At 48.8% G+C, this 12,872-nt stretch overlaps 1 protein-coding gene across 15 annotated transcripts in view; it reads left to right on the forward strand.

Annotated features, from left to right (window-relative positions):
• The first annotated feature begins 5,776 nt into the window (after nt 1-5,776).
• Nucleotides 5,777-12,872, forward strand: part of SPTAN1 (spectrin alpha, non-erythrocytic 1) — a 60,699-nt gene continuing 53,603 nt past the window's right edge. For 12 of the 15 annotated variants that reach the window (XM_032865998.1, XM_032866004.1, XM_032866009.1 and 9 more), the window contains exons 1-2: nt 5,789-5,904; nt 9,248-9,298. In XM_032865998.1, the coding sequence (XP_032721889.1) occupies nt 9,266-9,298 (33 nt within the window). In that variant the 5' untranslated portion in view covers nt 5,789-5,904; nt 9,248-9,265. Of the gene's footprint in view, nt 5,905-9,247; nt 9,299-12,872 lie in introns of those variants that run through there. The other 3 variants (XM_032865999.1, XM_032866006.1, XM_032866002.1) reach the window with 2 other exon arrangements.

The following is a 12,872-nucleotide window of genomic DNA, read 5'->3' on the forward strand; positions in this document are numbered from 1 at the left end:
GATTCGCCTGACTAAAGCCACTACAGAAATTCAGAGCTTGGCTGTTCAGAAAAGAATTGAGGTTTGTTTCAGGAGAGACTCACCGTCTTTTGTACAACACTCAGCAGCTGTGGACCTACTCTGTACTACATGTCGTCTGCGGGGAGGTGTTCTGGGGGGCAGGGGGATCCCCTGGTACTCTTGAGTGGCTTGAAGTGACACATTCTGTGAATCATTGGCTCTGGTGCCAAAAAAAACAAGGAATAAAGCTTGATTTTTAAAAACCCATTGCCAGTATCTAGTTGGTTGATATGACTGCTTTCCTATAGCGTGACCTGTGTATATCACTGGCCTAGCTCTAGTGTTTCTCTGTATTTTGTCTTCTTGACCTTCACCTTGGGAAATTGTTGTTTTTCGGTCATTTCTTTTCTGGAATTACGTACCAGTAACTGACCTTGTTTTATCTAGCAGGAATGGAAAAGTACCAAAGTCTTTTCATGTGGATGCAACAGCATAACTCTGGGGAAGGTGTCAGGAGACTTGGTGCAATTCACTTCTAGGTTTTGTGGCCTTGGGTGGGTCATTCACCTCCTCTGAGCCTCAGTTTCCCCTCCCCCTGCCAAAACACAAGATTTGGGTTAGCTGGGAGCATAGTAGTTTTCAGGGCTCTGTAGCAGTGTCAGAGGGCAGAGCCTCCCAGCGGGGGTGTCAGGGCACAGACCCTGTTAAGCCTGCAGAACCTGCAGTGCCTTCGCCGCCACCCCCCCCCACCAAGGCCAGTTGCCGTTTGCACTTCCTCCCCTCCCTGTGCTTTACAGATGCCATCGTTTTCTGTGTATTGTGACCAGAAACAGGTTGGGAAGCCCTGACTTCAGGATGTTGAGTGGATGGGGCCCAGCCCTACAGTCAGGGTCGACAAATGGAGGCTCTGTGCACATTTTTAAAAGGCATCCCTTCCTTCAGAATACCACTGCCATCTGCTGGAATGGAACCGTGGAAATCTGCGATCACCTGAGGTGCACGGGGCCTGCTAGAGGTAGAAGCTTACATTCTGCCCAGCTGTACATGGGGCGCTAAGGGAACCCTGGGATCTTCTCTGCCACAGGGATTTTGCTCTCTATGCTGTGCATATAGATTGTGGTTCTATCTAAGATTATATTTGGGAATGTTTCTCCAAAAATGAAATGTGAAAAAATCACTGGGCAAAATGATCTCTGAGGTCTATTCCCCTTTGAATCTATCTGTACCACTCCATAGGAAACACCTCTCCTGATGTTTGAATGGTCTTTCTCTAGTCGTGTTTAACAGTCTTGCACACGTCACTTGATGCTTAGAATTCCTAATAGGTTCTCGATGGTAAACCAAGAAAGGAGAGCATTGGGGAAGCCAAGTTTTTGATACTCACTGATAGTGTCACCTTGAAAGGGAACGATTGCTGGCCGACAGATTCACCCTGATGGTTAGCAGAATCAGATTGCTTAAAGTGGAATACTGAGGCTGGCATCCAGTTTTTAAATTCAAGCACTCACTTGCCTGCTTGTTTCCTTTCAAGCTTGACCTCATTTCTCAGGCTGAGTACCCATATTTTTGTCCTGTCATTGTCCTCCATCATTTTAAAGCAAATCTGATGATGATTTGAAAATTCCAACAGGAGAGAAACCAAGCACATCCCTTGGATAGAAGAATGGTTCTGGAGAGTTCCTTCCCCTACTCTTCAAGCTTCCTGTGATGAAAGCAGTGACCTAACTAGGTTTGTCTGTCATCTGTCTCAGTGCCAGGACAGGCAGGGGAGCCACAGTGCCTCACACAGATCCCTTAATCAGGCCTGGCCTCTCACTTCCCCTTTCTCTGTCCCACCAAATGAGTTCCTGACACTAGATTTCCTGTGGACTGCAGAAAGCAGGTGAGAGCAGTGGTAAATTTACAATAACACGTATGATAAAGAAATTTAGGGGTGCCTGACTGGCTCAGTCAGTAAGGTATGTCATTTGATCTCAGGGTCATGAGTTCAAGCCTCACATTCAGTGTGGAGCCTACTTAGGAAAGAAAAACTTATTCTCTAGCTTATAGCTGGGCTTCATTTAAAAGAAAAAAATACAAATTTAAACAGATGATGCATTCAGGAAACATTTTTCTTTTAGCTTCTTCAGAATGTTTACACTAAACGTAGTACATGACTGAATTGGAACCTATACCAGAAAAAAAATCTTTTTGTATGTTTGTCTTATAAAGAACATTGGGACAATTGATAAAATTTGAATAATATCTATAAGTTAGATAATAGTATTTTTAAAAAAGATTTTATTTATTTACAAATAAATATAGATCACAAGTAGGCAGAGAGGCAGGCAGAGAGAGACAGAAGGAAACAGGCTTCCCATTGAGCAGAGAGCCCGATGCAGGACTCGATTCCAGGACCCTGAGATCATGACCTGAGCCAAAGACAGAGACTTTAACCTACTGAGCCACCCAAGCGCCCCTTTTTTGCTTTTGTGGTTTTTTTTTTTTTTTTTGGAGAGAGGGTAAGGGAGAAGGCACAGAGGAAGAGAGAATCCCAAGCAGGCTCTGCTCTCACAGACCCTGAGATCGCCACCTGAAGGGAAATCGAGAGTTGGTTGCTTAACCGCTTAACCGCCTGAGCCACCAGGTGCCCCAGCATTTTTTTTTAAGGAGGAGATGTTTATTTATTTAATTTTTCAAAGTAATCTCTGCACCCAACATGGGGCTCAAACTCATGACCCTGATGCCTGCTCCGCCGACTGAGCCAGCCAGGCACCCCTGCTTTGTTACTAACTGTGGTAAAATATACGTCACTCTAAAGGTACCATTTCAGCCATTTGTAAGTGTATGGCCCTGTGGCATTAACTGCATGCCCACTGTACAGCCATCACCGTCCGTGTCCAGAACAGTTTCCTCTTGCACAACTGAAACCCTGTCCCCGTTAAACACTCACTGCCCATCCTCCTCTCGGCCCAGCCCCTGGCAAGCTCTGCTCTACTTTCTGTCTCTGTAAACTTGACTCTTCTGGGGATCTCACGGTGCAGTCTTTGTACTTTTGTGTCTGGCGTACTTCACCTAGCATCATAGCCTCGGGGGGCATCCAGTCGCTGTGTTCCTTGCCAGCTGTGACACTGCAAAATGTCATCTGGGAAGAAGTACAGCCCACTTGCCAGGGTAACTTCTCAATCAGCTCCTTTGTGGGGAGGAAAAGTATAAGAGCTTGCTGCTTGCTCACTGCTGTGCACGTGGGGTGGAGGAGGGAGAGAGGAAGGGAAGCGGGAGGAAGTGGGAGTTTCTCCAGGGAGAGCCAGCGATTAATTTTCCGTAGCTGGAACAGGTGAAAACATCATTACATTTTGTGTATTTCCAATCAGTTGACTCTTGGACTTAAAAAGTTACTGGAACTACCTGGATGCCTAAGCTTGGGGTACCTATCAAACCTTCAGATAAAGGGGGGCAGAATAGAACAGCAGTCCTACCCCCTGCTGTTCAGGAGGATATTAGGAACCGGGAGCTGATTGCTATACTGTCCTGTGCTTTTTTTTTCCCCGAGTTTTTCTCCAAAACAAAGAGGGCCATTATCTGCTTTGTCATCTCTCCCTACACCTAGCAGAGTGTTTGTTTGTTGGGCATACAGTGAAATTGGTGGGAGGTGAGGTAGGCACACAACAGAACACGTGAAGAAGGGCTTTCTCTGTCTCATTTCTAGTGCCAAGTGCAGGATGGGGTGGGTGAGTGGGAGGTGTAGAGGGCCAGAGGTAATGGGTTTTGGCCTTGTCTCAGATCAAACAAAGGATCAATGGGTAAGACTCAGTTTCTGTACCAATACCAAAGCTCTCACATCTGTTTTGCTTCTGGTAAAAGTGACAAAACCCCCATTTCACCAGGAGGCCGGCCGTAGTGATTTAAAAGAAAGATCTTCCCTTTTTACAGCCCCTGCCCAGGCCCTTGAGACCCATCCCTTGCTGGAGCAGAAGGTCTTGGAAATTTTGGAGAGCTAGGATTGTGTAAGCCATTTTGTACGCAGAGCTGAATATATGATTAAACATTTTGCTGCTCCCCGGTGCAGAAAAAGCAGAGGCTGTCGATGCCATCAACTGTTCGAGAAACGCACACCCCAGGGAGGAGTTACTCAGTCCTGTTTTCTCTGTATAGAAGATTGCAGGAAATGCCTCTTAGCTCCTACGTTTTTCCTCCAGATTCTACAAAGCTGCTTCTGGGGTGTGGCCATTCCTTTTCTTTTCTCTGCACTGTGATGGGTTGAGGGAATAGGAGAATTTTTCCTTGGAAAGGGCAGCTTAGAAACCAGATTGCAGATCCCAGGCACAGGGAAAGAAGGCCAAACTGCAGAGGACCAGGAAGCTCAGGGCTGGGCCTGGGCCCAAGTTCTGGTGCAGTGCCCATGGCTGCTTGGTAACCAGGAGGCTGAGGCCTTCCGAGCTGCAGAGATCCTGGTCTGCCTGACTGCACAGGAATGATTTGGGTGTTCCTCCCAATGGCTGCGGCCCAGCTGTCGCAGAAGTGGGGGTGGGGAGAAAGGGCTTCCCAACGGAGGGCTTTGGGCTACACTACAGAGTTCAGAGCCAGACCCTTAAACTGCTAAGACTGTAAGGAACAGAAACTCCAGAAATCCTCACCACCCCGCCATCACCCACCATTGCAGTGCCTCCCTTTCCTAGGGGAAGGCACACAACATGACTGTTTAAGAGAAGGTTCTGACTGCTTGGATCTAAATCCTAGCTTTTCTTCTTCTTCTTCTTTAATCCTAGCTTTTCTTCTTGCTAACTGCCTAACCTAGGGCGAGAGACCTATCTTCCATGTCAGAGTGCTCATTTCTAAAATGGGGAACTAATACCTACCTTGTAAAATGATTACCCAGATTTAAAAAAAAAAAGAAAAGAAAAAAGTAGCACATGAAATGCTTAGCACAGCGCCTGGTACATAAGGAAAGTTCAATTAATTGTGGGCTGAAGAACTTTCATGTCTTGTTTATAAAATAAGATTAATGCATCCTATTCTACCGGCGACCTGTCAGAAAGCTTTTGCTATAAGAATGTAAGAAATTATTAACTCCCCAAATCCCAAATGACAGACTTCAGCTCCAAATCAGTCTTTATTTTCGGGGATCGGATTTTGCCTTTTCTTACCACCACCTCAAACCCGGAGCTCCAAAATCATTCTCGGTTTCTAGACCTTAGCCCCCACCAGAGTAGGCTGACTTTGGGTCCCGGCCGCAGCCATCTCCTAGGGAAAGAGGCAGGAGGAAGAAAAGTCTGGGGGTGATCTCACCCTTTGGGACTGGGCGTTTTACAGACAAGGGTGCGTAGCATCCCCGGCCAGACTGCGGCGACGGCCCCTGCCCCGCCCTTCGCTGCAGTCCTGGCAGGACTCCCAGGGGCGGAGGGGCGGGGTGGGGTGCAGAAGATTCTCTGCAGGGCGGGGTGGGGCAGGATTGGAGGATCCGAGGTGCGGGGAGGGCGGGGCAGCTGCCGCATCTCCCGCCGCCCGGGCGGAGGCGGTGACTTCACTGCACCATCGCCCCCCGCCCCTGGAGCGCGCCCTCCTTTCCCATCCTCCCGCCGCGCTCCCGGGACTCGGCTTTTCCCCTGCAGCGGAACTTCGGCTCCTTCCGGAAGCCCTCGGCCCTTTCCGTCGTACGATCGGGAGGCGAGCCGGCGGGAGCTCCGCCCCCTTAGCTCTGCCGGCGCTCGCCCCCGCCCCTCGCGCCGCGCCCCGGCGCTTCCCCCGCGCTCGCGCCCGCCCGCCGCCGGAACGCGCGTGGCCGCCTATAAAAGAGGCGAGACGCGCGCGTCGCCGCCACTACCCGCTGCGGAGCGAACGGCGAGGCGGGAGGTCGCGGAGGCGCGTCGGTCCCTCAGCAACCCGCATCCCGGCGCACCCACCGCTTTCACCCCGCAGGAGCCGGTGAGATATGGAGCTGGGGGGAGGGAGCAGGGCCCGAGGGCCGCCGACCCCTGGGCGGGGAGCGGGGCAGCCCCTGAGGCGGGGCGGGGCGAGCGCGCGGACAGGTGAGCCCGGCCGGCCTCGGCCGGCCTCGCAGCTGCCTCCGACGGGCGGGGACCTGGCAGGCGGGCCGCGACCGGCCGGGGGGAGCGTGGGCTGCCGAGGAGCCGCCCGGCCCAGCCTGGGCGCCGGCCGCTGGAATGTCATTGACTGGGCGGAGGTGGTGGGGGGAGGCGAGGCCAGCGGGTCGGTCCTCTCCCCCACCCCCAAGCCTGGCTGCGACCCCGCCCTGCCCCATCCGGCTGCGGCAGGTGGGGCGGGGGCCCCTGGCGGGATCCTCACCATCCCCCTTCCTGCGGAGCGCTCCCCCCAGCGCCCCCGATCGCCTGCCTCGGCAGGGAGCGACTGCTGCAGCTCCTCTTCTCCAGTCCCCACAGCAGTGCCGCCCCAACCCTTGAGGGAGGAAGAGCCGAGAGCATAGAGGAAAAGGGCTCTTTGACCTTAATTTCATCCACTGTGGCGATTCTTGGCCTTCTGTCTAGACGCAGAAAGGTCTGAGACTGGCCATCTCCTTTTCCTTCCTCGTAATAAACATTTCTTTCCTACCCAGTTGTGATTTGCTTGTAAATAACAGGTAGATGCGGCATTTCTTTGTATTGAGACTCAAATCCAATAACTTAATAGCTTACAAGTTATTCCCCTCCCCCCTACCCCCCCCCCCCCGCCCCACCCGAGACGGGGGTCTTTCGATTCGAGGACATTATATTATTTGTCAAAAATTCTACAGCCACGCCAGTGTTGAATGATAGAGCAGCCTTTTGTTTGTAAGCTAGTCCTGCAAATTGGACAAGATGCTTCCTAAAGAAAATTGCCTTTAAGAGTCTCTTTGATGCATTGGGACAATATTCTAAATAAGGGGCTTGTTAAGGTTAAGGGTTGCATATATGTTTTAAATTAAAAGCCTGAATAGCCCAGAATGCTGGCTTGAGATGATTGAATTGCCCCAACACTTTTGTCAAATCTCTTTTATATAATAGATTCTAAAACACGTAAGCCCTTTGTTCTGTCTTCATCATGGCATTTTAGAAAAACTTAACCATCATGGCTGTTAGGGAAGAATAGAAGAGAGACCCATCTGAAGTATTTTAATAATATGTGGAGAAATTGCGGAGTCATAGCAATTGGACCTAAGTAAAACGGAATGTATCAAAGATGGAAGGGTGGGGGTGTCTTGCAGCCAGGAAACAGAAGATCTTAAGAAGAGCGGTGGGAATACTGAGCTGTCTCAAGATATTGAGCCAAGGTTCCACCTCCTACTAAACTGTCTCTTCCCTTTTGTTGCAGCTAATGTCTTAGATTTTCAAAGGTCGAATTGAAGTCAAAAGTTTAAAAATGTGCTGTAGGGGGGAAAAAAATGTGCTGCAGTAAGGGCCTCTGCAGGAAATTAACAGAATGCCTTTTTTAGTAACTGGGCCAATAATGACTCACTGGGACCCTCAAAGTGTGTTAGCTGTTATCTAGGGACCTCCACGGAGAGACGAGCCTCGAAAAGAGGATTTGCCCTGTGCCGGACAGGTGTGAAGTAGTTCTTAGAGTAATCCATCAGTTGGTAACATCTTGGGGTATGCTTTTGGTCTTGGCTGTGGGTTTTGTAGCAAACTAGCATTTGGAGAAATCGGATATGTCTTGGGTTCTAATATGAGCTTGTCAAATAATCTGATGGATGGGTTTAGGCGATGAGAGCAGGTTTTGTTTTGTTTTGAGATTTTATTTATTTATTTATTTATTTGAGAGAGAGAAAGAGCATGAAAGGAGTGAGGTCAGCGGGAGAAGCAGACTCCCCTCCGAGCAGGGAGCCTATGTGGGACTCATCTGACCCCTGGGGACTCCAGGATCATGACCTGAGCCCAAGACAATCGCTCAACCACCTGAGCCACCCAGGCGACCTGAGAGCAGGTTTTTAAATCCCATCTTTCTTTTGGTTCCCTGGGTCAGTATTTGCTCTATTTTTCCTTACCTGCCTTCATCCCAAAGGGAGGGGCAGACAGCAGATCCTGAGCAGCGTGTCACATGCGGTCCACAGCCCTGTCACTGCTGAAGCTGCACGAAGGCTCTTGGGCAGGAGGCCGGCCTTGTAATCAATCCTCCATGGGCTATGCAAGGACTCCGCTAGCTATGCGGTCTGGGCTGCCGCAGCTGTGGTCAGACTAGGTAGCCGACGGCACTGCCCTTGTGGCTAGTGCTGACTCCGGGAATGCTGGAATGCCGAGAAGGGAATGCAGAGGACGAGTGCAGAGCTGATCGCTTTTGGGGCCGAGGCCCTGGCGGGGAAGCAGCTGTGTTATTAATTCCCTTCCACCCTTTTTTTTTTTTTTTTAAGATTTTATTTATTTATTTGACAGAGATCACAAGTAGGCAGAGAGAGAGAGAGAGGAGGAAACAGGCTCCCTGCTGAGGACCCAGGACCCTGGGATCATGACCTGAGCTGAAGGCAGAGGCTTTAACCCACTGAGCCACCCAGGCGCCCCCTCTTCCACCTTCTTTGCATATTCCTCTTGTATGGGTTTTGAATAGGAAGTAGTATTTTAGTAAGATCGTGTACCAGTAAAGGAGGCCCAAGTCAGATCTCTATAGCTTGAGTTCTTTCTTGCTTCTCATGGGTCTCTCTATGTTATTTTATGACTGAATGGAAGGGGGTTTAGGAATTGGCTAGTCCTGGGAGTCTCAATTTATTGTGCGGTGGCTCTGGGGCGGGCATATTTAGTGTTAGAAAGCATATTTAGTATTCTTTTTTTTTTTTTTTTAAGATTTTATTTATTTATTTGACAGACAGAGATCACAAGCAGGCAGAGAATCAGAGGGAGGAGGAAGGGAAGCAGGCTCCCCGCTGAGCAGAGAGTCCGACGCGGGGCTCGATCCCAGGACCCTGGGACCGTGACCCGAGCCAAAGGCAAAGGCCCCAAGCCACTGAGCCACTCAGGCGCCCCCATATTCAGTATTCTTCATCGGGAAAGTGGGGAAACGGAGGCCCAGAGGGGGCTTAACTTGGCTGAGGCAGCACATCTAGACCAACAGGTACTGCTAAGGGACCAGACAGAGAACTTGGGTTCTCTTTCCACATTTTAAATCCCTGGTGGGGTCCAGAAGCTGTACAGAACAAGAAAGGCACGGGGAGAACACCAGGAATGTGGTTTTTTATTTGCATTTCGTATATTCCTAATGGTCTGTTTTCTTCATTTTGACATTATTTTGTTCAGTTTGCCCTTAGAAGCTTGTTATCTCGCTCTTCCCCCTCCCCCTTTAGACTCCACATTCCTCCGTCATGTTGTCATCGTTTCGTAAACGCAGAGTCCAGGTACTGACCAGCATGCAGGAGGCGGGTCGCCTTTTTGGTTGTGCCTGGCTTGCCGTGAAGACACATTTGTGGCAGAGGTTGAATGATCTAACGAGAGGGGGAAAAAAACTCTGCCTGCATGACCTTTCTGTTAAGCCGGCTGGTTCGGGTTGGGGGTTTTTCTCCATTGTTTTTTTTTGGTGTTCCGTTAACAGAAGTCTTAGTACATTGATTGTAAAATTTCCAAAGCCTCCTGCTTTTTGCCTTCCTCTCTTTCAGGCATGAATACATTAATTTCTTCTCAGCCTACTGGTGTTTGCATGTAATGTTTGCTGACTTTTTAATTGATGGTTACTTGGTTCTTAAGAACCAAGGGACTAAACCGATTATCTTAGCTATTTGGAAAAAAATAATCTGAAAATGTGTCGTAAAAGTAGTATTTTTAAATTTGACAAATACCATAAACTTGGGTTTGTTTCCTGTTCCCACCGACTTATTTTTTCTGCCACAGGCCTTGTAATGAAATGGAGCTTGCGTTTTCTTGGCTAAAAAAAGCTCACCGTATATATTTCATTTTGTACAGTTTTTGAATGTTTGCTGAATTGGACCTTTTTGAAAAAGAAAAATGCTTAAAGTTAATGTCTCAATATCCCATAAGGAGAAATGCAAACTTTGTGAATTTCTAGTGATTATGGGTGATAAATCCAAGGCAAGCCCTTTTATAAATCAGAGTGGTAAATTGCCTGAAATGAGGTTTATAAAAATGGGCCACATTGTAACCTTTCCCTGTTTTGATTGTCAGAAACAATGTTTTGCACTTAAATACCTCTCATCTGAATTTTACAGGTTAAGAGGTAAGTCGCAGCAAGATAGTATTTGGGAAGCATTCAGAAGTAAGTTTTCTCAACGTTGCTCTGCGTTTCTGGATTTTGATGCAATGCAGTATGAACCTTTTGTGTTCTTAAAGCTAAGTCCCTGCTCCCCTCTGCGGAAACGGGCCCATGAGGTGAAGTGAGTTAATCAGTCTGAAGGCTGACATGCAGATCCACAGAAGCAAAACTAGTTTTTATTCATGGCTGAAACTTCATTTTTGTACTATTTACCTCGCTACTTCCCATCCGCTGTGCCGCTGAAATCTGTAGCTAGGCTGGTTAGGGGCTCATTAGCTTGATACGGGACTCCGCTGCTGGAACATGTTAATGGGCGCTGAAGGGTTCTTCCGTGGTTTGTTCTCCGGAGAAGCCCATCCACATGGGTGGCTGTAGTTCCACTTGGCACAAGTAAAATTTGGTCATGGGTTGGCTTTCAGAGCCAGGGGGAAAAACCTGCGTTGTCAGTCCTGAATCTTGGAGCTCTGACTAAGCAACCACAGTAAATCCGAGGGATGGATTTTCTGACCTTTTGCTTTGGGCGATGTGTATGAATTTTCCCATAGAGCCCAGTGATCTGTTCACCCCCTTAGTCCCCCCAAATCCCTTTGCTTGCAGAAGAGTGTATCTGGTGAAATTGGAGTTCATGGTGTAGTTTTCCAGATGCCTCTTACATCCGGCACGTTCCGTGGCAGAACCGGGGCTTTGTCTCCGTGACTCCTTCACGCTCACCACCAGTGGCTTCTCTGCTGGGGTTCCATGGGGAAGTTGTGCTGAATTCCTCCGTCCTCCCAAGATCTGCGGCACGGTGCCCTCAACTACTCACTGCAGGTGCCAGGTTCGCTGTGTGGGAGGCATCTGACCTTTGGTCTGAGAATGACTTCCATCAGCAGTCTTTTCTGTTGCCTAACTCGGAGTCCGTCTGTCCGGGTCTCGCCCGCCCTCCACAGGCGGACGGATGCCTGTGCATAGCAGGGCGGATAGCTTCTGTAGGTGAGGCCGAAGCATTTAAAAATTCCCTCAGTACCAAGAACTAGCTCAGACAGCTGTTTCTTGGTATTGACAAGAAGACAGTTTTTAATTAGTGCCTAGGCTTTTCTGTAGGAATCCATTTTCAGTTGATAACACATGTGAATTTGTGTCAGATATGAGGAGTCATTCTCAGGGCGTGTTATATCTTTGGATTAAACTAGAACTTTCTACCCAAGGTTCATATCTTTAGACCCCTCTCTTTCTTCCTAGAGATCTGGCAGTATCTTAAGAATGCTGACAAGGTCTTTTTATTTATTACAATAGAGGACATAGTTGTAATTCCTGTTTTATCCCCCGAGATCAATTCATACTCCTTGCTGAATGACGCGGCTAACATTCCAACTGCTGCACTGCAGCATTTATAAATAAGCCTGCATCGTCGGTCTTCGCGAAAAATATTAGCAAAAATACGACTTTTTTCTTCGGGTATCTTCCATGGGAAGCTGCCCTTGAACATACAGAGAATATATTTAGCGCTTCATTTGCCCTCTATTTTCCGTGGACAGGGACCTGATTGGCAAAATCAGAGTTGAGGGACTCCTTCGAGATAAGCAGTCGTCTGCCATCCTAGGAAGTTGGTCCCTCTGTGGGTTTTTACGCTGTTAGTAAAATAGATAGGCCTGTGTGGTTGGAGATTTTTTTTTTTTTAAGATTTTATTTATTTCTTTGACAGATCACAAGTAGGCAGAGAGGCAGGCAGAGAGAGCAGGAAGCAGGCTCCCTGCCGAGCAGAGAGCCCGATTCGGGGCTCAATCCCAGGACCCTGGGATCATGACCCAAGCTGAAGGCAGAGGCCCCAACCCACTGAGCCACCCAGGCGCCCCTGGAGATTGTTTTTTAATGGCACATTTCCCAAAGTCTTCCTTTCTAGCTCTCAAAAGGTGTTAATCCCATTAAGGTTGGGAACAGCCTGGAACATTCTCACTGGAGCCCGCCTTATCAGTCAGCTGCATATTTTAGGCCAGGGGTGGAGTTCTTGCAGCCTGGGGCCTCGGTCCTGGGGGGGAAAGTGTTGCACACACGAGGGGAGGCCAAGAAGTTCCACTAACTCCCTCACGGAGTTTTGGGTGAGAGGCTAACACATCTTCCGGTGGCAGCATTTCTTGGTGATAGGAATACTTTTCCAATTTTTAATATAATCAATGGAAATGACCTATTTCGGAGCAAGGAAACTGGAGTGTCTAAAGATGAACTTAGAGACAGCTCCCTCTCAGGTTAAGGGGTGGGAGCTCTTATTAATGCATCATTTCAGGCTCCTGTAACCATGCAAATGAGGATCATGCAGGCCCACAGCAGTGGGAGAGCCTTGATGACTTTCAGATGCCCAGCTCCCCAGGGACAGCCAGTGGTGGCTTGGCAGAGCTCCCACCTACTGACATCAGCTGATCTGCAGGAAAGAAAAGTCCATTATTGCCTGACCAAAGCACTTGGTATAGAATTGACTCGTTCTACTTCACTGGGGTGACAAAGAGGGCCTTTTAGGTTGGTTAATTTCAGCAGGGCCTCGCTGGACTGTCTCCCTGGATTGGTAGAGTTAAATCCGCAAGCAGGACCCACGCAGGGGGACTTGCTAAGGCGGTGCCCTTGCCACATTATGTTAGAGATTCTTGGCTTCATCACAAAGGGCCTGCTCCCCAATGTGATTTCTTCGAAATTTCTGTTGCAGCTAAAGGATTTTAGAAATGCAGTGAATC

Source organism: Lontra canadensis, unplaced genomic scaffold (assembly GCF_010015895.1).
Source record: "Lontra canadensis isolate GAN:19392208 unplaced genomic scaffold, GSC_riverotter_1.0 scaffold30, whole genome shotgun sequence".
In the NCBI taxonomy this organism is placed as follows: domain Eukaryota; kingdom Metazoa; phylum Chordata; class Mammalia; order Carnivora; family Mustelidae; genus Lontra; species Lontra canadensis.